Source organism: Filobasidium floriforme (genome assembly GCF_021052385.1).
Source record: "Filobasidium floriforme strain CBS 6241 chromosome Unknown HD553scaffold_26, whole genome shotgun sequence".
Taxonomy (NCBI): Eukaryota; Fungi; Basidiomycota; class Tremellomycetes; order Filobasidiales; family Filobasidiaceae; genus Filobasidium; species Filobasidium floriforme.
In genome coordinates this window covers 464,962-487,465 of record NW_025763647.1, presented here as the reverse complement: position 1 = coordinate 487,465, position 22,504 = coordinate 464,962, and the positions used below count along the sequence as shown (strand labels likewise).

The following is a 22,504-nucleotide window of genomic DNA, read 5'->3' as shown; positions in this document are numbered from 1 at the left end:
TTCAGTGAATGTTTCTCAGCTCAACTCCCCAATAAACTTGATTACGGCTATTTCATACGGTTCTTCATCCATCTAAAGTATACGGATACATGTTTTATTCGAGACTTGTTTTTGCTCTTCTCTTTGATCGGACCGTCGCAAGCACAAAAGACGATCCCACCCGCGAACACGGACCGTTTATCGGGTACCGGTGATCTTGCTCTGAATCTTCTCGTCGGCCTTTTCCTCCTTTTCCTCCTCCTTGGCCCTTCGCTTATCCTCTTCCTCTTGCTTGGCCTCTTGCTCTGTTCGTCCCGAAAATAACGCCGAGATGATAGAAGTCACATCTCGTCAGCCCCGACCGTCATCAACGTCAAAAGACAGTCACGTGAGAGGATATATGCTTACCGAGGATATCCCTCCAACTGTGGTCCTCAGCCTTCTTAGGCTTCTCGCCCTGGGATCCCATACCGGCGAGCATACCCGAAGCGATGAGTGTACCCAAAGTCGAGGCTTGAGCGACTACTCGAGTTTGAACGAGCTACAAGCCGGATTTTCAGATTTGGTGCGAATACGAGAACGATACAAGTCGAGATGACAAACACGTAGAAGAAGCAGAGTTCTTCGAGGTTAACATCGGGATTGCTTTCTTCGTCGCACAAAATTCTCGATGAGAGAAATGATAGCTTACCTTCTGAGAGAAGGACATGTAAGGGCTTCGACCGATGACGATTCCGGCGATGGCCATTGTTCCCAACCAACTGTAGCATCACGATCATACGAGCAGATGATATCGATATCGTCAGTGACCAATACAAGCAAAAAACAACACGAAAAAGATTGGCTCACCTTCCACCAACGATACTCCACTGGTACCTCTTCCCCCAATCCCTGATCTTCTCCCCCGTGCTCAGACCCTCCCACCTCTTCTCTTCCCGATCCCTCTCGGTCGCCTCGAGCTGACTAACACCAAGAATACCCCTCTCATATCTCTCTCCAGCCTTTTCCGCTCCGATAGAGATACAGGGGACGGCTACGGTGACCACACCGAAAGCTTTCAGGGGGATGGGGATGGCTCGAAAGTTGGCCGAACGTCTCTGCAAGAGGAAGAAGGCTGGGGTGAGGATGGCGGTGGCTACGGCGGCTCCTTTGAGACCTCCTTCGACGTTGTGTCGGAAGGCCCTGTTGAGGTTAATCAGATCACATGTGGCGAAAGACAGAGATATGTCAGCAAATGATTTCTTCCGCAGGTGATGGTAAAGAACGGTGACTTGCTCGTTGGCGTGTTCTTCGGTCCAGGCTCGTTGCTACGAAGTTCAAAAACGATATTTGAGTGTTAGTCTGTGGCGCTGCACATTATCGAGGTTGTTCGACGACTTACCGACATGATTTGTTCAGGAGATTTGCTTTTTTCGACTGATGACGTAGTCAAGGTACTGTATAGGCAACAGATTTGAGCGATCGCGGATCGACGATGGACGAGATTTTCGAGCAACAACCTTGAACATACCGTTTATGACGTGGGTTAGCTTGTTAGTAGGCTGATGTGGTGCGATCGATAGTTGTTGTAGTTGTTTGTATACGCTCGAGTTGCGAGTTGCCTTAGGCAGGTCGTCGTCGCCGTCATCGGCGCTCCGGCAAGCGACGCGATTTTGGCCGAAGCTGGCGGCCTGGACCTTCCGAAAGGTTCATCTTCAAACCAAATAAACCACCTCGACAACATCCCGTTCTATCGCCCCACAACAAGCATAGCAAAGACTAGGAAGAGCAAGCCAAGATGACTGCCATCGTAGCCGGACCTCTGTTGGGTGGACTTGTCGGATCGGCGGTGAGTCATGTCGCGATTCCGAGATCAACGCAAGGAGGTTCACTGAAGATCATGATTCCGAATTACCTTATTGCAGGTCTATTATACCATCTCGCAAACGATCAGCAACCGAACCTCATTGATCCGTTCCGAGTAAGCACCCACATACCCGCTCCCAACGTTCAATTCTCCGTCACATGCTGATCGTTTAACTTGGCCTGACAGACTTCACGACTGCGCCGTCGCCCTCTCCGCCCACTCCTCCTCAAACTCCTCATTCACCCAATCCCCTACCCCTACCTCCTCTCAACTCTCTCATCCTTACCCTCACTACCGCCCCCTCTCTGACCAACTTCGAACTCGATGGAACTCTATTCTGGAAAAGACGGTCACTGGGGTGGAGACGACCGATTGGCAGAACGTCCTCGGTGGTGTCTGGGATGCCGCTAGCGGAGTCGTCCATCGGGTCACTACGAACACCTTCTCCCCTCGAGTAGGGGAAGAAGAATCGAGCTCCTCATCTTTTGGATACTCAGTAGCCCCCAGGGAGGGGGTTGTGGATGCCCTCAAACACAAACTACACGATATCCAAGCGAGCACTACCAACGCCTTGGAATCCGCTCTTCATTCGCACCAGTCCTCCTCTACGAGCTCCACCTCGACACCATCCAACTCTGTTCGCAAAGACGTGGAATTCGTCAAACAAAAAGAACTCGCCCTGGCGACTACCTTGCGTGATGGCAAGATCCCCGGGAGCTTGAACGATCCGTTGGGCAAGCGGGTGGAGAAGGCTTTGGGGGTGGATGATGTTGGCAGCGGGAGGATGGTTTAAGTAGAGGTTATCTGCAATGGCCTGGACTAGGGATTACGGGACGGTTGGAATTGGAGGAGAGGGCAGTCGGAGGTTAACGGAAAGGATACGAAGACGCGCCCGAATCTCACGTCGGTCGGTAGCGCAATACGGGTTACGGATGTGACGTTTAGACGGGTCTGATAGATGTTTATACGATAAGGATGACACGGACGCATCTCGTAGCCCAGTCGCTTGCGGCTTGTGCCCATCGAATGAAGAGGAGTGTTCCAAGTTGTAACCTCTTGCGCTAACGTTGTGTGCTGATCGATCTCCGATCACGACCGAGTCGCAACCCTTCGCGCAGGTCCTTGAACCTTTCGCGTGAAATGGGACTGTCCCGCTTGGTCCTATCCTCTACCTCTAAGGCCTCTAAAGACATAATCATAACCTGTATTCAGTCCCTCGAGCAATTTCTCGATGATAGGGAGTACCGGGGCAAGCTTCCTTGACGTCCTTGCCAGTCCAGCGGATGGTCCAGCGGTCGACGACGACGGTACATGCTTGGCCAGGGGGAGGTTGGCTACATGGCTGTTCTCACTCCGTTCCCGCTTGCGACCGTTAGGCTCGACGGGCTCGCTGATGCCGGGGCCCAGGGAAGGAGAAGACGGGCGGAAAGCCAACGTAAGCCTCTCTCCAATCCTGGTCATCGAACCGGCGGTCTCAGTCTTCTTGTTTCAACATGCTCCCCGAATATGGTCATAAACCGGGTGACCAGTCAAGTGATTGTTCAGCGTGGTCAGGCGAATGTGAAGGGCTTTGCTTGTTACAGATCAACCCCATTGCAAAGGTTACTGCTTGTATACAGGCGGAGAGTGTACGTACTCAAGCTCGGAACGTTCAAGTCAAGGGCAAAGCTTTCCGCCTGCACAAGAATCGATGCACTTAGATGGTTACCACGTTACCACAATATTCACCCCCACCTCGCCCACAGCCTGCTCGATAAACTCGAGTTTTCACCACATATTTCACTACACAAGAAATTTGTGAACGGCTCGACAAGATCCACAACGTGTTGGAAGAGATACCAAAGCATGCAAGGAACGCATTAAGCACATACAATGCATTTTATCCAGGTGAGTGTAGAGGTCAGAAAACACGTCTGGGAAGGATGGGGGCATTCTATCACAGGCACGAGAACTTCGTCCGTCGTTAGGCGGGAGAACTCGGTGTCCTTGCTAGCACAGGTATTGGCAGGGTTACTCTTGGAAGACATCAAGCTCAGTTCGAGGTTGTGGGTGAAATTGTGAACGGAGGCAATCCTGTCAACAGGCCAATGGTGTTGAAGAACCCGGCCCTCATGTTTGCCATTTTCCTTCACCACCACCACCAACCCGTCTCATCTGACTTCCAGGGGTCTTACCTCAGGGAGCTCAGTAACCGTGTCGATTGGACCTGGATAATTGCCGTACAATAAAACCCGGTGATGTTGGCCACCAACGGCACCCTCGGCTCGCTCCTTTGGGAACGGTTTACCGTCGCATCTAGAGACTTGAGTCCGAGTGTATCGAAGCGGTCAAGTTTGGCGCAATCGCTGTAACCCAAACACTAGAAATCCAAACTCGCTCATGTACTCTTTCGCTTTCGCTCGGTGGATGGTGGAGGAGTGGTCAGTCGGATGCTGTCGAATATTGCGGTATTGCACGAGGGGGTCGCTACAACTTCATGGATTCCGGGAGCTGTCGCAATGTCATCAATTGTGGAAAGATCATAGGGTGAACAAATCCCATGGGTGATACGGGCCCGGTTGCATCTCAGGCAATGAGCAGGGCAGCGAGGATCCTTGTAAAGAAGCCCGAACGGGATGACGATGGAGCAGATGATTGCTCGATGACAGCTCCGGATGCGCTCATGGTGGCAAGATGTGCATGCTAAGCATACAAAAAGGTAGCGGATCGATCAGTCGTAATCATGTCAGCGAAGTGGTTTCGAAGAGACTCACCCGAGCATCCCTCGACCTCCCCAGCCTGTTCTCGGTGTGAGCACGACGTCGAGAGTCTCTTCTTCTCGTCTCAGCTTGATCGGGATCTCGACCTGTTCAGCAGACCGTGAGCACAGCAGTCAGTGTTCAAGAAAGCGAGTGTTTGATAACTATGACCTAAACGGACCCCTTCCGATCGCTGCACCAGTTGGCCGATATCCGCTAGAGCGTGTCCTTGATCTGAGGACAGATCGCCGAACTGAATGATGAGATCTCCGCGTTCTAAACCCTGCAATCGCCCAGTGATGTATATGTCAACCTTGCGATTCAATTGATCTCGATCTCCAAAACTGAGGAGGAGCACTTACTGCAGTAGCCGATGGGCTGTTCTCAGAGACCATGTTCACCCTGGCCAGAGGTCTCACACTCGCCGAGCTAGACCCAGATCCAGGTCCGTCTCCGTTGACCATCTTTCCAGCTCCAGCTCCGTTCAACCTAGGTTCGACGACCGCTCCGATGGCATACACTTCCTCCAACACCCGACCTAGACGATCCACCACATCCCGATGATCGTTCCGTAGACGGTTCAAGGAGACTCGAGCATGACGAACGGCGTAAACGTCGATATCCGCTCGAGGAAAGCCTTCGGGGTCGACGAGCGGGGTTGTCATTGTGACATTTTGCTACGACATCAAGCCATTTTGTGAGCCGCCAGTCTCTTCATATCATAACAGTAAGGTTGTACTGACCTGCTCAAGTTGTGATCGGTATGCATCCTGTGTATCGATCGACGCTTCATCAGCGGTGTTTCCCAAACGTAGAGTTCTCTCGTACTGACTATTTCAGCCTCGATGTTCTCCTTCTCTTGCATCAATTGCCTAGCCCGGCTAGCTGGGTCACTCATTTTGATCTACTGAAGGCTGATCTACGAGCATAGTCTGAGCAGGATGGAATGAAGGTGTACATCGTAGACCGCTCTATTTGATTGTGGATCGGAGGTCAACGGATTCGTCATTTGTTTACAAAGTCAAAAAGCCAACTCCGGTTCAGACCTCGACAACTCTGAACGCAGTCAGTCAAGCGCTCGCCACTTGCGAGAGCCGTCGAGATTGCCTGTTACTACCCAGCTGCTCATCTGCTGACTTTTGACTGCGTGCTCCATCCACAATCGCAAGAAAGCACGCTCGACATCGAAACCCATAAGCGAAAGGCGTTCATACAAAAGATACATACATGTCGGCGCTCAAGACACGTCTATTCGTCATCCTCGTCCGAACCCATATCGACATCGCTCCCCTCGTCCTCGTCTTCATCATCGTCCGATTCATCTTGACGGTCCATACGCTCTTCACGTTGAGCCTGCAAGGTGGAACGACCATAAGATCAGTGGTTGTGCGATTGACGAAGGGCATCTTCCGTATCAAGACTCACCGCCTCGATCTCCTGTCTCCTCTGATCCCTGACCTTGCGCTGCAATCTCATCCAACCCCCAATTGGCGTGTCCTCCACCTTGGCATCTTCCAAGAACGCAGCCACCTCCTCCCTCTCGTTCGGCGCAAAGTTCACCCCCCTTCGCTTCTTTTCCACCCATGTCCTCGTCAACTCGATCTTCTCGACGACCGTCTTAACCTGAGCCTTCACTTTGCCCGACCCGCCTCCCTTTTTCAGGAACCGTTTCAGGTGAGCGATGACGGGGATGGTCATCTCCGGGTAAGCCACGTTCCTGCTCATCAGCGCGAAGAAGTCGCCAGCGATGAAACACAGCTCGTCGGCCAAGCTCTCCTGGTACACTCTCGATTTCAAGTACGAGTTGGGTGCCCGGATCACGTATTCCAGGTCAAGAGGACGGAGAGAGCTCGGTTTGGGATTGCTCTTCTTGAACTCGGCCGAATCGAGAATTTCCAGGAGGAAAGGTGCGAGGGGAACGTAAGTACCCGTTCGACCGATAATACGGAGCATCGAGTGCATGACGTGGAATCGCAAGGGGAAGAATCGCGACGTCGGTACCAGTCTATCAAAATCGATGGCACTGTCAGCAGCGTGACAACGTGAACGGAACACTTGCACTCACCGAATGACACCCAAAGCGATCTGTACCAAGGGGAAGATCAAAGGCTCCAATGGACTAGCCAGTCCGCCGCTCTCGATCACCTTCTCCTTGTCGCAAGCCCCGCTCAACACCGTGCTCCAGAAATCGATACAATGCACAAATTGCCAATTATACACCGCTCGGAAAGCTTCCTGATCCGCCTGACCCGATCGGACGACCTGACGCAAGTGGATAGCGAGCGCTCGAATGTACCCGAAGGCGTGTTGGTAGGAGATGGCCGGGTTGATCTGGTAAAGCTCGGCAGCCGAGTTCTTCATCAAGTTGAGCGAAGGAAGGGTGTGTGCCGAGGTGAGACGAAGAGGAGGCAAGAGAGCTGAATAGATGTTCTGTCCATTGCGAAAGAATCAAAAGTCAGTGACCCGTCGCCTTCATGCTGATTGGACGATGATGACTCACCTTCAAGCACAGCTCCTTGATCGTCTCGTCACCAGCAACAAAGACCTTCCGGACGGCCAAGAAACAAGCGATCCTGACGTTATCCGCAGCCGAAGACCAAAGGTCGAGCAGCAGCTGCATCAGGTGCGTCCACTTCCATCAGCTTCTTCGCCTCGTAATCTCTGACATCTCAACGTTACTGACCTTCAAGTACGCCCTGACCTGCCTCTTTCCTTCCATCACCCAAGGCAACATCTTCGTGCTCTCCGTGACGACCGTGTACAATAAGCTGTCCGCGGCACCTTCAACGTCCTCGTTTCCGGTAGGCGCTGATGGCAGTGACTTGATGAGGTACATGATTGTGGTGAAATGAGAGAGGGCGAAACGGGGTAGAGTAGGGTGGGCGTTTGGTGGCGGTTGCGTCTTACTGTTAATGCGATTCAGACGAAAAGATTTCAGTTTATGGCCCTGGCGTGAAAGGACAGAGGAAACAAATAAGACGCACAATTTCCCTGATGCCAACTCTTTCGACGGCATGTGCTTGTTGAGCACAACCGGGGTGAATTTTAAAGCGGTCAGAATCAATTTGTTGAAGACTGCAGCACAGAATATTATCGGTTAGCATCTCTCGTTACACTTGCACATCGGCACTAGCACAGCCTGCACTGACCTTGAGCGCTATCGATCTTATACTTCGTTTCGATCTCATCCTCGTCATCCTGGTTCATATGAGCAGCCGCTCGGAAAGCCAAGATCGTCTTTCTCAGTGATCGTAGCGAGCTTTGCTGTTGTTATCGATCGGTCAGGTATGTTTCTGATCAGTTTTCAGGATCTATACCAAGCTCGAAACTGATCGCGGCTCACCTCGATCATCGCCCGTTGCCATGATCTCAACATCTTCATCGATACCGAGACCTTCTCGACCTCCTTCTGTTCCTCCGGCTGACCGAATTCGGGTTCCTCTTCCGAATCACTCCCAGCATCGTAATCCATCATCTCGTCTTCATCGACGACCTGCTCCTTGCCCTTTCCCTTGGTCTTCTTCTCCTTCTTGTCCTTTTTCGTCTTCTTGGTCACCTCGACTTCCTCATCATCTTCATCCTCGTTCTCTCCACCTTCAAAGTCCAGCAACTCAGCATCGTTCTCTTTCAAGTATTTGAAGAACTCGGGATCCTTCTTGGCGAGGTCGGCAAGGGATTTGGCCATGGCGGCTTCGTCCGCAGCGAGGGCAGCCTCGTTATCGTCGGCATCGTCGTCGTCTTCCTCTTCCAGGTCGGAGAAGTCTTCAAGATCCTCGTCGTCTGATTCAGCAGCATCATCCTGCAGTCATATGACCTGTCAATATCATATCAAATTCGTTTACTGTGTACTGTAACTCACCCCGGCGAGCGCCTTCAAGCCCTCAACAGCCTTGCCCTTGCCCTTCTTTCCACCCTCTTCTTCGTCATCGTCACCGGCAGGCAATGTCACATCCTCATCCTCATCATCACTACCCTCCAATTCACTGTCATCGTCGGCATGCTTTCCCTTTCCTTTACGTTCTTTTCTCAACTTGGTCGCCTCACGTCCCGCGGTCTTTTGCTTGATCTTCTGGTGCTGTCTTCGCTTCGTGATCTCCTGCTTGAGCTTGCCGGAGGACACAAACTTTTTCGTCTGCTTGGTCGCTTTAGCCATTGTTATTCGATGCGCTATGTGGTGTGTCTAGATGACCCTGAATTGCAGGAGCTCGTCCAAATTACAACGATCAAGTCGTTCGAGTTGCAAGTTGATTACAAGCCGAGGTCAACTTTTGGACGATGCCATCGACATCACGTGACCTTCGGAACCTTTTTCGTGAGACCTTCGGAAGCGAATTTAATCACAGTGGCGTCGAATTCTCTGAATGAATAATAATTGATGGTGGCAACCGCATGCTTGCGTAAAGTCAAACACAAAGTGAAACGCAAGACACGGGTATGCGTACTTTGAGTAGCTGAGTATTCGGTTGTATCTGTTGCGTCTTCTGTAGATTTGGAGGCGCTAATGGTTATATGATCACAGATGACGAGATCAACCTACTCGCTACCTCACGCAAATCTTGAATGAAAGGAAACGACGAGCATCTACCATGTGCCGCCGTGCGCCTTGCTGACAATATATATATAGATCAAGGGCGATTTGGGCATCTCCCCATCTCGATAAAGAACTACCTTCTCTCCTCATCGACGAATTGACAAAAATGGCTGCCAATCAAACCCTTACGACCAACTGTTTTATGGCTGGTCTCCCCGAAGACAGGTTGTTCTATTTCCAAGACGAACAGGAACATATGAGCCTGGAGTGGTTGCAAGTGAGTAAGCATATGCTTAGGTGTGCTAAATGTTCACAGTCGTTTCCGCAGGCCCATCTTGCTTGTGGAGACGTCAAGCTCAGATACCGCAACCTGGGTTCCGCCCCAGAGGCGGAAGCTGAGATCCGGGCCGCAATCGAAGAGTATTCCTGGTACGAGCCAATCAAGTCCATCAGAGTCAGTCCGTTCTCATTCTGTTTACATCAAGATTCACGCTGAATGGATGTCTACCTAGTACAACACGGACTTCCACCTATTTTACGTTTCAGGATTGGTAGAAGAGGGGCTTCGTCGAAGCTCTTTGGACGAGTCAACCGCGTGGTTCTCCATCTCGAAGTCGCATCCCGATGTCATCTTGAGACTGGTCAGAGGATCTCAGATTGGACCCCTCTGGGTACATACGGCGACCTTCATGTGCGACCCGCTTGGCGAACACTTTCCACACGAGGCCCTGAATCCGATACCGGAGCCTCCGAGGCTTGTTGCGGAGGATGTAGAAACCGAACCCACGATGGATATCGCTGGGCCTTCAACAAAGGACTTCGCCTTTACCGAGAGCCAAGCTAAAGAGACTGACGATGATGACAAAAACAGCATTGCTAGCTCTGAAAGTCGTCGTACTGCCATTTGTCATGCGCCCAGTCAGAGTTCGCGAATCATATCCATCACAGACGTCGGGTTTACGCCCGTTAAGGAAATCGATGTTTTGGATTCCTTGGAAAAATCTTTGTAACGAACGGATTTATCGATAGCCAGCCATACGAATGTATTTTCCGATCATTGCTGGTCATCGCGAGCGTATTAAAGTATATTACACACAGCTTTGAGTCGTACGGAGTCGTGAACCCAGCGATCGTTATCGCAAATCGAATCGGGGGGCGGGTAACACTGTCCATAAGATTTCGTGTGTTTCCCCAAAGAGATCTGTGTGACAGGTCTTTCGCAGCTACCGCTTAACGAGTGGATAACTGACGTGAATTTTGATGTTGAAGCTGTCCTCGACAGCAGCCCAAGATTGCAGAAACAAGAAATTTGTGGACCCAGATGAGGTCAGGCTGCCAGATGGCCGTCGAACTACGTTGCGCACGCACTGTCGGGCTGAGCTGCACTCCACAGTAATGTGCGACGACTTTGATGGCCCAAAGAAGGCGCAAATGATGTGGCTCAAAGAACCTTACAACGCATCATCGGTCCTCAAAGGACGATCCTTTTTTGGGGTTCGTACGGCCGGATCTGCTCCGGAGAACGTTTCAGCACATGCAAGCGAAAGCGCTATCTGACTTCATCCATGAACCGATCTAATCAATGAATTGCATTCTATCTAAGCGTGGTAGAGGTCTAGAAGCATAAGCCTTCGTACCTTGACTGTCCCAGGTGGAACACGTCGGGCACGACCCGCACATCACGGTTCTGTCGTGCTGAAAGAAGCAGCGCAATGGAAGAAGCGACTCAACCCTTATCTTGATCACGTTCTTTACACAGGGGAAGTAGTCGGAGTTGACTAGCGGACTGAGCCTCACCTGTTGGATCGACTGAGTGCGCCATACAACTTGTCCTGACCCCATATACTCTTACAAGGAGATTGTACAGCAAAGCAATGTGCAACTGGCAAAACCAAACCTTCTCAAAGTCGTTGTTAGCTTTGTCACCCCAGCCGTTTACTACTGCGTTTCCGTTGCAATATGACCGCGAGAACGAGACTGTCTGCTGTTCCAGTGATGACCCAACGTCATCGAGGACTTGTCAGGTCCTTTAGGCGATGACGACGCCTGAACGCCGTATGGTATCATCGAACACCCAACAAAGGAACGGGTACAAGAATCACGATTACCGTACCACCGTCGCAACGTACCGTATTGGCGATCGCCTATATAGCTGATGTCTAATACAGCTCTGACGCTGGTAATCCGCATCAATCTGGCTCAAAGATCAACTTCATACTCAAAACTGCAGGGCGCTATCGAAATGTCATATAATGCTTCTACCGTCACTACTGACGCTTGGATGGTTTCCAGCGCGCGAGAAGCAGTCGAACTGGTCAATTTTAAGGTATATGCTCTACGTCTTCTACATCCAGCAGCTCAGGCAGCCAGTCACTGACTAATCGGTTCAGCACCTGCTTCATCGCACTGTTATTACTGCGGATCGTTTGCTCGTGAATCCTCATCAATTCAACAGCGCGGTTTGCACTGCGCAACAGATTGATGAGGTAGTGAACCAGCAGAAAGGCAGAATCTTGTGCTGCATCCCTCGAAATTGGAGAACAAATCAGGACTTCAGCTTGGTGAGTTATGAAAAGCTCTTTCACATCGGTCTTGACCTCTGAAATCGATACTCAGGAAGGGGAGCATGTCCAATGCGCGAGATATGCTATGGTGGAGGACGCCCAGCTTGACGAGGACATACAGGAATACGAAGGCAAGGGATACAAGACCATGAAGCGGCCGAATGCCAGGAACGCTGCGCAGGTTTTCGTTTCCACGTTCGATAAGCAGGTACATGCCATTGTCCGCAGCCTTGATCAGCAACTGACTACTGGTGAAGGCAAATTCAAAAGGAAAGCCTACGCCTGGGAGATCAACTTCCACTTGGCATCCCTCGTTCCTGTTGAATCTAGTGTGATAGCACCGAGGATGCCAGCCACGATCAATGACAGAAGCTTCTCCCAAACTTCCATACCATCCACAATATTCACTTTCAGCGGGTCTGTTTCGAACCCATCTGGGCCGATTATTCTACCAAGGCCTGTACTACATCCTGATAGCGCCCTCAATGGCCTCGTCGATCCCAGGTGAGTTCTGCCGAACTCGTAATGCTGGAATGATACTGATCTCTCGGATTCTGCAGGCGACACGGTTACTATCTCGGGATCCCGCCGGTCTCTACAGAGCCCCCCGACGGATCAGTAGCAGAGACGTCAAGCGACGCCCAGACGACTTGGCCATATACCACGCGAAGTTGAAGTTGGTACAGTTAGGCGAATGTGTCTTGACTACTGACTACTGGATTTACTGAATTTGTCACTCAGCTGATCTGAAAACTTATGATCTCGCCTTGTACCGTAAAACTTGTAGATGCGCGATCAGGACGAGTGATGAAACATCGTGTACTTGTGTGAATTATGTAGATTTACTTCCATGTCTCATGACCAAAGCCTCCCGCCTACGTTGATCCTGCGAACGAAATTCTCGTCACATCGTGGTCTAGTCGGTACCTAAATGTCGAGGAGGGGGTGCTTGGAACGCTCACGAAGATCATTTGATATCCGGATGCTAGCTCACTCTATGTTTTACCCGATTCCAAAAGCATTCGAGTCTGGAATAGGAGTGACCTCTCTTTCTTACCTCTGATACAGAGTGTTCGTAATAATGATTCCATTGAACGGTCACCTGCACAGCTAATCACGGCGTGTTCCCGCTCATGTAGTAGAAAATACTTTTTGTTACCAGAATCCCAATCAGATTGACCACATGGGACCACGAAGATCTCCAATGTGATCCGCAAATGCCATGATCGTTTCTGGAACCCATCGTTGGGTCCAGCGTCAGAACTTCCACCTCGGGTCGATATCTTTTACCAGACGTTCCATATGAGGTCCGTTCCGGCACAAAAACCGGATAGACCATGCTGCACTCGCCCGGTTGTACCGCCGCCGACGATACGGAGCTGGAACTCGTTGAAACACTGGGTGACCATCAACAAAGGAAACTCACTTACATGATCAGCTCCTCGTACTGTATATATAGGACCTAACAGGAAATCATCCTATGCAGCTGAAATATTTTCACGACCTTTAGATGACTGAAGGCCGAAAATCGAGACTTCAATCCACCTCAAAGACATGTCGAATATCGCAGAGGATGAAACGGCCTGGACCATTCTTAGCAGTGTACAGATACTCTATGCAGAACATCTGGAAGTAAGTCGGTCGGGGTTTTCAGTGACATTTCGTTCTGACAACACATTTTAGAGCCTATTTCGGCCGGGCAAAAGAGTTTGGCAAGCCGACAATTTGATTTGTGACCCGGGACCTTCCGGTACAACAAGCTCCGAGGACGTCACGGCCATTATGACAGCTCAAAGGGGGGTCATCATGCAATGCATCGCAGGGAAATGGGGGGCGAAACAGAACCTAAAAGTGAGCTGAACTGTTGGGCGATCGTAGATACGCTTACTAACGAGTCTCGATAGGAAAGCATATTGGAAAATTGCATGAAATATACAGCAATCGAAAAGGCTCACACTAAAGTACCAGATCAAGAAAAAGCAAAGATCGGAGACGAAGCCTACTGCAGCATGCCAGAACAGGCGTTCTTAGATGCCGCCAAACTATATTTCACTTCGAAGACCAACGATCAAGTCCATGTCACCATTAGCTTTTTGCCCCCCCGAATGGTTTGGATTCTCGGACGCCAAGCACGACTTGGTCAGGCGCGACGGTACCCGTGTAGATTACAATTCTACGTCGAACAGTCTGTAGGACCTTGGTCCGCTACCGTCTCGTCATTGCCAGGAGATTCATCCCAGCAGCCTTCGAGCTCCAATACGGCGGAAATTGAGAACGCCGGTATAGATCCATTCGTCGCCACTCAGTGAGTCTGCGGATGCCAGATGCATACGAACATTTTTCTTTGTTGCCCGAGAGCTAGCAGCCAATCTGACCACAACCCTCACAGAGGCCCTGTAAGCACTGTTCAAAAGGATTACACGATGTCGCTTGGTTCCTCGTGAGTGGTAGGCAGAACGTCATGAAACCAATGTGATAGAGCTCAAGAGAAATTCATCTCCGACGAATGGGCGCAAATCGCTACAATCAGAGGGAAAGGCTACCGGAGACCCATCCTCGCAAGAGAATCGCGCGGACGAGAAAGAACTCTGGGATCTCGTGGTATTCCCGGAGTGAGTGGACAAAAGATTGGATCGATCGATGAATGAATTGTCACACGCCTAGTGTACGTCAATACTAGCCTCACTTGCGTCGGCCGGGTCCTTGCCAGTTCAGTGTAGTGCCTCGTGTTATTACCGTATCTGGTTCAAAAGCCTCAAAAACACCTTTAGAATCGGGACCCATCATCGCTATGCGTATGCTGTACTTGAGAAGAAGTCACGATGATGATATTTCGTCGAATACAAATCGCATTATCCAATTCTCTAATAGCGGAATCGTACATGATGTTCCTTCGCCTCTTACATGATACCTAGGCGCCCACGATCCTCCCTCTCTTGCCCCACCTCCTCATCCTATGTTGCACGAGGCTACAAAGCCTGCTCGAAGAAGCTCGGTCGATCAGCCTCCCCGAGAAGATGTTGTCCCGAACGCTATCCACAGCCGAGACCTGTACCCGATCAGCCCCCAATTCTCATCAAAATCGGAATCGGACTCGGGCTCGAAACCGGATGAAGAAACGCGGACTCACCCTGGCCATAACAGCTCGTCTCCACTTCGTCTTCTCTTCCTGTCCGACGACGTACCGATCGGCGATCGCGTACCCCACGGTCCCGATAGTGACTGCCCAGAAGATCTTGGGGAGGATGCCGATGGGTTTGGCGTAGGTGTACATCTTGTTGGAGGGTTCGTAGAAGTTCATCGTCGGAAAGATTTATGCGAGTTGTAGTTGCGATGAAAGTTGGTGATTGCGGTGTTTAAAGTGGATGGTTTGCGAAGAATATTTGTGTGCGTGTTTGTGGCTGTTTCACCGGTTCGAGACCGACAGACCTCGATCCCACTCGATTCATCGACCTTTATATCCTTCATCTGACATCGTGTCCCGTCTTCGTGCAAACTCGCGAAATTGATTCTCGCTTCAGACCGCACTGCTGCCCATTCCTATCCCAATTCGTAGCCCACAAAGTCCCGAATGCGTTTCATCCTTGACCAACGTCAGGGTGGTCGAAGGTTCGGAAGAAACAGGCGCGCGGGACAGTACGCGCGCGCGTGTCTCGGGCATCGTCGAACCTCGAAAGTCGCCGATTCCAGGTCGAGATACTCCTCAACGATCAACAACGAACAGGACACAGCAGGCCACAGGACGGGGCAGGAAGGGCAGAGTGTGGGAGTGAGGGCGTGGCTTCCAGTGGTCCATAGCCTCTCTGTACTTCGCGCATGTGTCCTTGTGTACGAGGCTCCCCGAGATGGAGAGTAACCGACCTCGAGCGGGGTGTCCGACATAAGCGGACCGAGTTTTGCGATCGTGTTGATACGGTATGCGAGCTGCGATCGTACGACGAGCGTAGTACAGGAGGTGCGAAACGTTCCGAGGTCCTTTGATATCGATGCGGTATACGAACACGCAGGATATGTTACCGAGTCGCCCTCATAGCAATTAGAAGGACGATCGAGCTTTTGCCGCAGCCAGCGATAGCCATGACCGACAGCCAAGTTTGTCTCGCACTATGCGCGATATCTACACCGAAATCGAACGTTGCGCAAGTTCGGAGCTCCCTCGAGTGCCTTTCAGATCGACAGTAGTGGGAGGTCAATACAGCGCAAGGTATAGACCGGGAAACGCACTGCGATCAGCTGCAAGGTCGATATGAGCAATCCGCGGTGCACAGTTCATAATACCGCCACTTCGGCCGAGATCCTTCCGCCACTCTGATCGCCGAACGTTTCAGCGACTAATCGTCCGAGCTCGGAGTTGATATAAGAATTGAAGGTCGACTCCGAATATAATTTGACAACCTCTCATCAGAGTATCCACTCCCAGAAACTCACAGAACAAACCAGAAAACAAGCTCATCGTCACCACCATGCCTTCCCCCACCGAACCCCTCGCCACCCACATCTTCACGGCCGATCCGTCTGCTCACTCGTTCGAGGGCAAGATCTATGTCTATCCTTCGCACGACCGCGAGACCGACATTGCCGACAACGACAATGGCGACCAGTACGACATGGTGGACTACCACGTTTTTAGCATGGACACCATCGACGGCCCCGTGACCGACCACGGTGTCTCTTTACGTGGGGCCGACGTACCTTGGGTGTCCAAGCAGGTCTGGGCACCAGATGCGGCTTGCAAGAACGGAAAGTACTTTTTCTACTTCCCCGCTAGGGACAAGGAGGGCATCTTCCGGATCGGTGTCGCCGAGAGCGACCGCCCGGAAGGTCCTTTCAAGCCGGACGAGTCCTACATCCCCGGGTCATACTCTATCGACCCGGCCTCGTACGTCGACGAGGACACCAACGACGCTTACCTCTACTTCGGCGGAATCTGGGGCGGTCAGTTGCAATGCTGGCAACAGAAGGGCGTATTCGACGCTTCCCTCAGCGGGCCACACGAACCCTCCGGCAAGATCCCTGCGCTCATGCCGCGAGTAGCCAAGCTTAGCGAGGACATGCACACGTTCGTGGAAGAGCCTAGGGAGCTCGTCATCCTCGCCCCTGAAACTGGCGAACCCCTGATTGCCGACGATCACGACCGTCGGTTCTTCGAGGCCGCCTGGATGCACAAGTACAACGGCAAATACTATTTCTCCTACTCGACCGGAGACACCCACTACCTCGTCTATGCTACGGGTGATTCGCCTTACGGACCCTTTACGTACCAGGGTCGAATCCTCGAGCCCGTCGAGGGGTGGACGACACATCACTCGATCGTCCAGCACAAGGGCAAGTGGTACCTGTTCTATCACGACACGAGTTTGTCGCACAAGAACCACTTGCGATGCGTCAAGGCGAGAGAGATCTTTTACGACAAGGAGGGCAAGATCCAGCTGGAACCTACGAGCGAGTAGGCTCCATAGGGTGATCCGACGTTGATCGGGTTGATGAATGTAATGCGGATATATGTTCGTTTGCATTACCAAAAGATGAAGAAAAGAATAGTCTATCAAGAACCCAACTACCGCGCTGAACGAGTCTAGGGTATGGAATGCCACAATGTATGCCCAGAAAAGATGCCCAAAGACCGGACCGCCCGTCATCCGTTTTTGCTTCCCACTCGAGTCTCGCTCGAACTACTTCTTCAAGGTAGCGTGAACAGGGACTGGCGTACCCTTGATGCTATCGATCATGAACACAAAGCCAAGACATCAGCATATTCCCTTATGACGAAGACCCCGCCTGAAGCCCGACACTCACGCAGCCTTGACGTAATCCGCAAACGAGACCATGCAGACGGTCTGCCAGATTCCCAACCCGATCCTTGGGGTGACACCCCTGTACAATCCCTTGATCCCGTTCTCCTTGTAGATGTACGACAGCGTGTTGGCGATCGTCTTTTTCTGGGCGGCTCGGACGGCGTCGGCGGACTTCATGGCGGATTGCATCTCGACTCGGACGACTGCGAGACATTCAGAAATCGATTAGCTATCTAGACGGTCAAAGTAGAAGGTTTCGCTGCTCACCCTCGATAGGCTGGTTCCAGGTGGCCAAAGCACCTCCGATACTAGCAGCGGCGATCTTGTCCAAAGCACCCAACTGCTCGTGTTCCCTCTTTCCCCTCACGTTTCTGATCGCGCTCTCGGCAAGACGAGCGAAACCCATTCTACATGGTCAACCCCACCATCACATCGCAATGCCATCATCGATCATCACATGGTCAGCCTTGGCTTCCCCAACCTTGCTTTCGATCATCCCTGCTCGAGACCGGACTTACCGACTACCCCAGTTGGTCATCTGTCTCACAGCGACGGCGTTGACACCCTTATTGATCCCGGCGATACCCTCCTTCCTGTAAATGTCCATGAACACCGAAAAGGTACCCTGAGGAGCGACTCCGGCGGCGGCCTGCTTGTGTCGGGTGATCTCCACCGTCTTCATGCAGGTGCAGAAACCTGGTAGCATTTGTTGATGTGGGTCACGACGAAAGGAAGGTAGCGACGAGCTGTGTAAGTGCTCTAATCGACGAAAACAGGTATGCTGGACACTACATACCCATCGTAGCATAAGCCTGAGCAATTCCACCTCCCATACCCCCCAACAACCCGGCCCCAGCACCACCCAGCCCAAACTTCTCCTTGGCCATCGTCTCAATCTCTCCACTGGCAAAGAGGAGCACCGCACCCTTCGTAGAAGCCTCGATCCAAGCCCAGGGGATCAGACCCTGGTAGAACCCCTTGATACCTCCTCGGGAGAGGACGGTGTTGAACGCCTGGAGCATGGTCTGTTGACGGTTGGCTGCCATCTGGGTCTTGAGGACTTCGAGGGGTTGACCGAGGGTCGTTACTTCCTGTTCATACAGTTCAGGAGCATGGATCAAGTCAGTGAACAGATCCTCGATAGGAAGAGAGATGTCGAAGCGGTTGACTTACGAACTGCACATTGTGAGAACAACGGATTTGATGAGGATCATGAATAGAGCAGAATGGAGATCAGCGTGGTTCGCCAAGAGCCGTTCACCAGGATCGAATATACCATGTTCATCGTGGCACCTATATCCCACGAAACCGAAATATGCAGAGCAACCCGACTGATCAGCTATCACATCTCTCTGCCTGCTTGTGACAGAGACAAGCTGATACTCACCGACCGCGATGTTGCTCCAACTGAATCCTTTTTCCATAGGCGCCATCTTGACTGAAACTTCTTGATTCTATTCGATTACTTTACTGTTGTTGTTAGGATTTATGGTCGCACGATATCGTGACGTTTTTTGTGGCAGAGATGTCGTGTGGAATGTGGATCAACAGCTATCAAAGTGACGGAAACGCGCGGAATGAGGTCGATTCAGCTGAAAGCACACGGCTGATGATCCGGCTGGTGCGATATAACGGTAGATTGTGCTTACATCTTAGACTGATTGACTGGACGGTATGGCAAGGTAGTAGGGGTAGATATTCTTTGATCGTGTCTGATACCAAAATCGAGTGATGGTTATAGGTTCAAAGTGTCGTACTCGTTGGGGGAAACAACGCGCCCAGCGACGCCAAGTGGGGGAAGGTGGGGGTGCGGAAGCAAAGCTGGACCGAGCTGGATGTATATATCGGGTCCGAAGACGGGTGACAACACGTCCTTACAAGCATGCAAGGATGACGACGACCATGTCCAGACCACCTAACGACGCCCATCTCCGAAAGACCATGCTCGCCTGCCCTCAGACCCTGTCAAACCCGCCTGAATGCCGAAGACATTCCAGGTGATACGCCATCCACCCATTGTTGTCTTTGTCCTCGTCATCCCCGCCCGAACACGCCCGCGCTCGTCCGATGGGCAGTCCGCCTGGCACACCTGGACCTGGCCCTGCAGTGCTCCCAGAGTAGAATAATCGCTGGCAGATGAAACAAGGTCTGGTCATCAGATCGTTATACGTACTGAGCCGGATCTGACATCCGTCCCAACATTGACCGTCGCGGGGTAATAAAGTATCAGCGTCCCCGATTCTTCTCTATGTTAGATATTCGAGAAGATCAAGACTCACCAGAGTCTCCTCGAGACCTAGACCGAGCCCGGCCAGATAGATCCCCAAATCGATCGTCGCCTTGTACGCCGAAACGTCGTTCTTGCCCTTGTTCTACGGGAAACGATGACACCGCTGTCAACTTCTAATCCTCGTATCGTTTCTCGATCGCCCCGACCGACCGCGCTCGGATCAAAAAGAGTTATGAGAGGTCCAGTGGGACCTCGACTCACAGCTTCGGTATCAGCAAACAGATTAAACCTGAACGCTACCATGTTCCTCTCCCCAATCTTTCTCGCTCCCATATCCGCTTGTGAGCCAGTTTTCGGTCTGGGTTTGCTCTTCCGTCGACCAAAGACGGCCCATCCCTTGAAACATCCTCTCAGCCTAAACTTGATCGTAAACTCTGGATCAGGTTCCAAGATCGAGTTTGCGGCTGTATGTACCTCGAAGTTCCGGGTGGAAGGCGAATCCAGGTTTTCGTTTTCGTTTTTCTTCTTCGACGCCGAGTTCGTGTTGGGACTGTCTTGCTCAGCTCGATTCTTGCTCGCACCAGACGCAAGTCTGCTACTCGAGCCCGGCCAATAATCTTCTAGACTGAATTCTAGTCCTGTTCCAGTTGATGTGTCCGGCTGCTGCCCGGATCCTGGCTCTAAGCCTGATCCAAGTCCTGAGCTGGGCGCTGAGCTTGAAGTCGCTGCTGCCATTGCGATTGCTGTCCCCGCATCTACATTCACACCGAGACCCAGGCCCGGGTCCAGATTGGTACCTCCTTCTGAACCTGATCCGACCGTTAAAGCTTTCGTCGTCGAGTTAACCAAGATCCCACTGTTCTGAATCTCGTTGAGACCGACTTCCAGCCGTTCTCTCGAGCTCCAGATCGGGGATCGTCTTGCCGGTACCTCGGGTCCCCTTGTACTACTATCCGGACTTTCCGACTCTAGCCTATCGACTTGAATCTTGTCTGATGGCGATGGAGACGAAGAAGAGGAAGGTGTCGTAGGGTAGACCAGCCTGACTAGCTCCTCCGGGACATCGGGATAGACGTCCACCTCCCGCTTTCCCCCCGTCAAAGCCTGTCCGTATGCCATTCCCGTTTGACGCATAGCACTACCATTGTCGACAGTACTTTGGGTTCGAGCTCGTTTGCCCTCCAATCCGCTCGACTGTGACTTGGATGGAGAGGCGTGCCTTGCGCGTTTCCCCTTCGACGAAGTTTGGCGGTAGGGGGATGGTTGTGCAGAAGGGTCAAACGGAGAAATCTGGTAGATGTCTATAAGAATGCAACCATACTGTAAGTCAGCCACAATCTTGTCTCATACTGCTCAATTATTCCGCTTCGTCGAGACCCATGCGGAAATTATCGTCCTACTTACTCTCATCGCTCGACTCAACGAACCCGCTAATCCGCTTGACAGCCCTCATCCATTCTCTCCCTCTCGAACTTTCCCCAATTCCGAGCCCCGATCCATCTATTGGCAGTAATCCTGACCCGGCTGCCAGTATTGGGCCTTCAAGTCCAACATCACCACCTAGCGACAACCTCACGCCAGAGGAGAGGAATTCCAGTTCCTGCCCTATGGCATGGAATGGGTTGTTCGGTTTCGAGTTCATGTCCATCCTCGGTTCTGCGCTGTTTCCGTTCATCCCGAGCGCAGGCGATGTGTGCCCGTTCCCTTTAGGCTTTTCTGGGTTTCCGTTGAGATATTGACCTTGAGAGGTCGGGTCTGGTTGCGTCATCTTTCAGCTAGAGATCGCGATGAAAGATCCGTTATTCAATCGTCCGTTGAGCAAGGTCTACCATGCCGATCCTGGAGGTACCATGCAGACCCTTGATCTTACTACTAACAGCCTACAGTTGACCGAACAGGAAGGACATATAGATTTCGATAATAATATTCGCTCAAAGACAGAGGTAACAAATTAACAAAGGTGTATCGCGCCGCCGGCTGAGCCGGTTATGACGCGCCGTTTGTACCAACTCGACCCCCGCGCACTCTCAGTTGGGCAGCGCGCTCCTCCATCAATTCCTAGGTAGCTTTTTATCTAGAGATCCCAGATTATTGATCAAAATTGGCGTTCCAGAGCCTCTCAGAGCCTCTACACACACCATAGCCTCTCGAGCCTTTCAGGGCCTCTATCTAGCCTTGCTCCTGCCCTCTGTATACACTCAATTACCTTCGATATGGACGATCAAATCACTCAGCTAGAGATCGAAACCCGTACCTATGTCGACGATGTTCATCAACCGATACAGATGTTCCTTGCTGCCTCCCCTGCCGACCGTGATCCCTCAGTCATACCAACGTACCTCCATACACTTGATGCTCTAGTAGGCTGGATCGATACCGAGCTGAAAGATAAGATCCCCAACCAAGTACACCGCAATCACCTTCAGAGGTCTATCTCCTTGCGAGATCAAGTACATGCTTGCTATCAGAACCTCTTACACAACCCCGTACCCAAACAAGAACGATCGATCCTATCGAAGCCTGGGCAAGGCAGCTACCTCCTAAATGTGAACACCGACCTGCTTCACGAGCTATACTCCAATGGGTTCACCGACAAAGAGATGGCTGAGCATCTCGGCTGTTCTAGGCAGACAGTCATACGTAGACGCAGAGCTCTCGGCCTACTCGACAAACGTGCTGCCAAGCATGTTCATACCGAAGAGCAGGTTAGGGAACAGATAGGTCTCTACCTAGCTGGCAGAGACCAACTGACAACGGGTCAACGCAACGTACAAGGCTGGCTAGAGGCCAATAACATCAACACGACTCGAGACCAGGTCCG

The 22,504-nt window shown here is 51.7% G+C and overlaps 9 protein-coding genes across 9 annotated transcripts; 3 read left to right on the top strand and 6 right to left on the bottom strand.

Moving 5' to 3' along the window:
* Positions 1-32: 32 nt before the first annotated feature.
* HD553DRAFT_319233 (putative mitochondrion protein) lies at positions 33-1,485 on the bottom strand. Its single transcript, XM_046180991.1, has 6 exons — positions 1,361-1,485; positions 1,255-1,286; positions 829-1,161; positions 671-740; positions 388-520; positions 33-284 (listed from the first exon to the last, which is right to left on the bottom strand). The coding sequence occupies exons 1-6, from the start codon at positions 1,364-1,366 to the stop codon at positions 178-180; spliced, it is 681 nt and encodes a 226-aa protein (XP_046033247.1). The 5' UTR covers positions 1,367-1,485; the 3' UTR covers positions 33-177.
* Positions 1,486-1,672: 187 nt separating this feature from the next.
* Positions 1,673-3,031, top strand: HD553DRAFT_319231 (uncharacterized protein). Its single transcript, XM_046180990.1, has 3 exons — positions 1,673-1,807; positions 1,884-1,939; positions 2,012-3,031. The coding sequence occupies exons 1-3, from the start codon at positions 1,757-1,759 to the stop codon at positions 2,616-2,618; spliced, it is 714 nt and encodes a 237-aa protein (XP_046033246.1). The 5' UTR covers positions 1,673-1,756; the 3' UTR covers positions 2,619-3,031.
* A 1,226-nt stretch (positions 3,032-4,257) lies between these two features.
* On the bottom strand, positions 4,258-5,482 carry HD553DRAFT_319229 (uncharacterized protein). Its single transcript, XM_046180989.1, has 6 exons — positions 5,396-5,482; positions 5,307-5,333; positions 4,926-5,240; positions 4,745-4,846; positions 4,579-4,670; positions 4,258-4,507 (listed from the first exon to the last, which is right to left on the bottom strand). Exons 1-6 carry the CDS (start codon positions 5,459-5,461, stop codon positions 4,486-4,488), a joined length of 624 nt encoding a protein of 207 aa, XP_046033245.1. The 5' UTR covers positions 5,462-5,482; the 3' UTR covers positions 4,258-4,485.
* A 77-nt stretch (positions 5,483-5,559) lies between these two features.
* Positions 5,560-8,765, bottom strand: HD553DRAFT_337469 (Noc2p family-domain-containing protein). Its single transcript, XM_046182289.1, has 9 exons — positions 8,423-8,765; positions 7,907-8,362; positions 7,713-7,827; positions 7,548-7,638; positions 7,247-7,469; positions 7,064-7,177; positions 6,629-6,993; positions 5,989-6,568; positions 5,560-5,916 (listed from the first exon to the last, which is right to left on the bottom strand). The coding sequence occupies exons 1-9, from the start codon at positions 8,714-8,716 to the stop codon at positions 5,812-5,814; spliced, it is 2,343 nt and encodes a 780-aa protein (XP_046033244.1). The 5' UTR covers positions 8,717-8,765; the 3' UTR covers positions 5,560-5,811.
* A 495-nt stretch (positions 8,766-9,260) lies between these two features.
* HD553DRAFT_363738 (uncharacterized protein) lies at positions 9,261-10,104 on the top strand (the record flags this gene model as incomplete). Its single annotated transcript, XM_046184031.1, has 3 exons — positions 9,261-9,371; positions 9,423-9,548; positions 9,607-10,104. The coding sequence occupies 3 exons, from the start codon at positions 9,261-9,263 to the stop codon at positions 10,102-10,104; spliced, it is 735 nt and encodes a 244-aa protein (XP_046033243.1).
* Positions 10,105-14,569: 4,465 nt separating this feature from the next.
* HD553DRAFT_345898 (uncharacterized protein) lies at positions 14,570-14,959 on the bottom strand (the record flags this gene model as incomplete). The annotated part of the gene is made up of 2 exons (XM_046183148.1): positions 14,570-14,707; positions 14,789-14,959. 2 exons carry the CDS (start codon positions 14,957-14,959, stop codon positions 14,570-14,572), a joined length of 309 nt encoding a protein of 102 aa, XP_046033242.1.
* A 1,162-nt stretch (positions 14,960-16,121) lies between these two features.
* On the top strand, positions 16,122-17,108 carry HD553DRAFT_277454 (xylosidase; the record flags this gene model as incomplete). Its single annotated transcript, XM_046177998.1, has 1 exon — positions 16,122-17,108. The coding sequence occupies one exon, from the start codon at positions 16,122-16,124 to the stop codon at positions 17,106-17,108; it is 987 nt and encodes a 328-aa protein (XP_046033241.1).
* Positions 17,109-17,330: 222 nt separating this feature from the next.
* HD553DRAFT_345896 (mitochondrial carrier domain-containing protein) lies at positions 17,331-18,886 on the bottom strand (the record flags this gene model as incomplete). Its single annotated transcript, XM_046183147.1, has 7 exons — positions 17,331-17,376; positions 17,455-17,656; positions 17,721-17,860; positions 17,972-18,149; positions 18,250-18,544; positions 18,730-18,746; positions 18,841-18,886. The coding sequence occupies 7 exons, from the start codon at positions 18,884-18,886 to the stop codon at positions 17,331-17,333; spliced, it is 924 nt and encodes a 307-aa protein (XP_046033240.1).
* A 304-nt stretch (positions 18,887-19,190) lies between these two features.
* Positions 19,191-21,607, bottom strand: HD553DRAFT_140454 (uncharacterized protein). The gene is made up of 4 exons (XM_046176663.1): positions 21,088-21,607; positions 19,945-20,984; positions 19,733-19,825; positions 19,191-19,636 (listed from the first exon to the last, which is right to left on the bottom strand). Exons 1-4 carry the CDS (start codon positions 21,449-21,451, stop codon positions 19,409-19,411), a joined length of 1,725 nt encoding a protein of 574 aa, XP_046033239.1. The 5' UTR covers positions 21,452-21,607; the 3' UTR covers positions 19,191-19,408.
* Positions 21,608-22,504: the final 897 nt, after the last annotated feature.

Coding starts and splice junctions, on each gene's coding strand:
- HD553DRAFT_319233 (XM_046180991.1), bottom strand. Junction 1,162..1,254: donor ACCGAAGAACACGCCAACGA/GCAAGTCACCGT, acceptor TAACCTCAACAG/GGCCTTCCGACACAACGTCG. Junction 285..387: donor CAGTTGGAGGGATATCCTCG/GTAAGCATATAT, acceptor CGGGACGAACAG/AGCAAGAGGCCAAGCAAGAG.
- HD553DRAFT_319231 (XM_046180990.1), top strand. CDS start 1,757: ATGACTGCCATCGTAGCCGGACCTCTGTTGGGTGGACTTGTCGGATCG. Junction 1,808..1,883: donor GTGGACTTGTCGGATCGGCG/GTGAGTCATGTC, acceptor ACCTTATTGCAG/GTCTATTATACCATCTCGCA. Junction 1,940..2,011: donor ACCTCATTGATCCGTTCCGA/GTAAGCACCCAC, acceptor TTGGCCTGACAG/ACTTCACGACTGCGCCGTCG.
- HD553DRAFT_319229 (XM_046180989.1), bottom strand. CDS start 5,461: ATGAGTGACCCAGCTAGCCGGGCTAGGCAATTGATGCAAGAGAAGGAG. Junction 5,334..5,395: donor AGAACATCGAGGCTGAAATA/GTCAGTACGAGA, acceptor ATCGATACACAG/GATGCATACCGATCACAACT. Junction 4,671..4,744: donor TGGTGCAGCGATCGGAAGGG/GTCCGTTTAGGT, acceptor TCTGCTGAACAG/GTCGAGATCCCGATCAAGCT.
- HD553DRAFT_337469 (XM_046182289.1), bottom strand. CDS start 8,716: ATGGCTAAAGCGACCAAGCAGACGAAAAAGTTTGTGTCCTCCGGCAAG. Junction 7,828..7,906: donor GGCAACGGGCGATGATCGAG/GTGAGCCGCGAT, acceptor CGATAACAACAG/CAAAGCTCGCTACGATCACT. Junction 6,994..7,063: donor TCAAGGAGCTGTGCTTGAAG/GTGAGTCATCAT, acceptor CGCAATGGACAG/AACATCTATTCAGCTCTCTT.
- HD553DRAFT_140454 (XM_046176663.1), bottom strand. CDS start 21,451: ATGACGCAACCAGACCCGACCTCTCAAGGTCAATATCTCAACGGAAAC. Junction 19,826..19,944: donor TGTTTGCTGATACCGAAGCT/GTGAGTCGAGGT, acceptor CGTTTCCCGTAG/AACAAGGGCAAGAACGACGT. Junction 19,637..19,732: donor TAGGTCTCGAGGAGACTCTG/GTGAGTCTTGAT, acceptor GACGGATGTCAG/ATCCGGCTCAGTACGTATAA.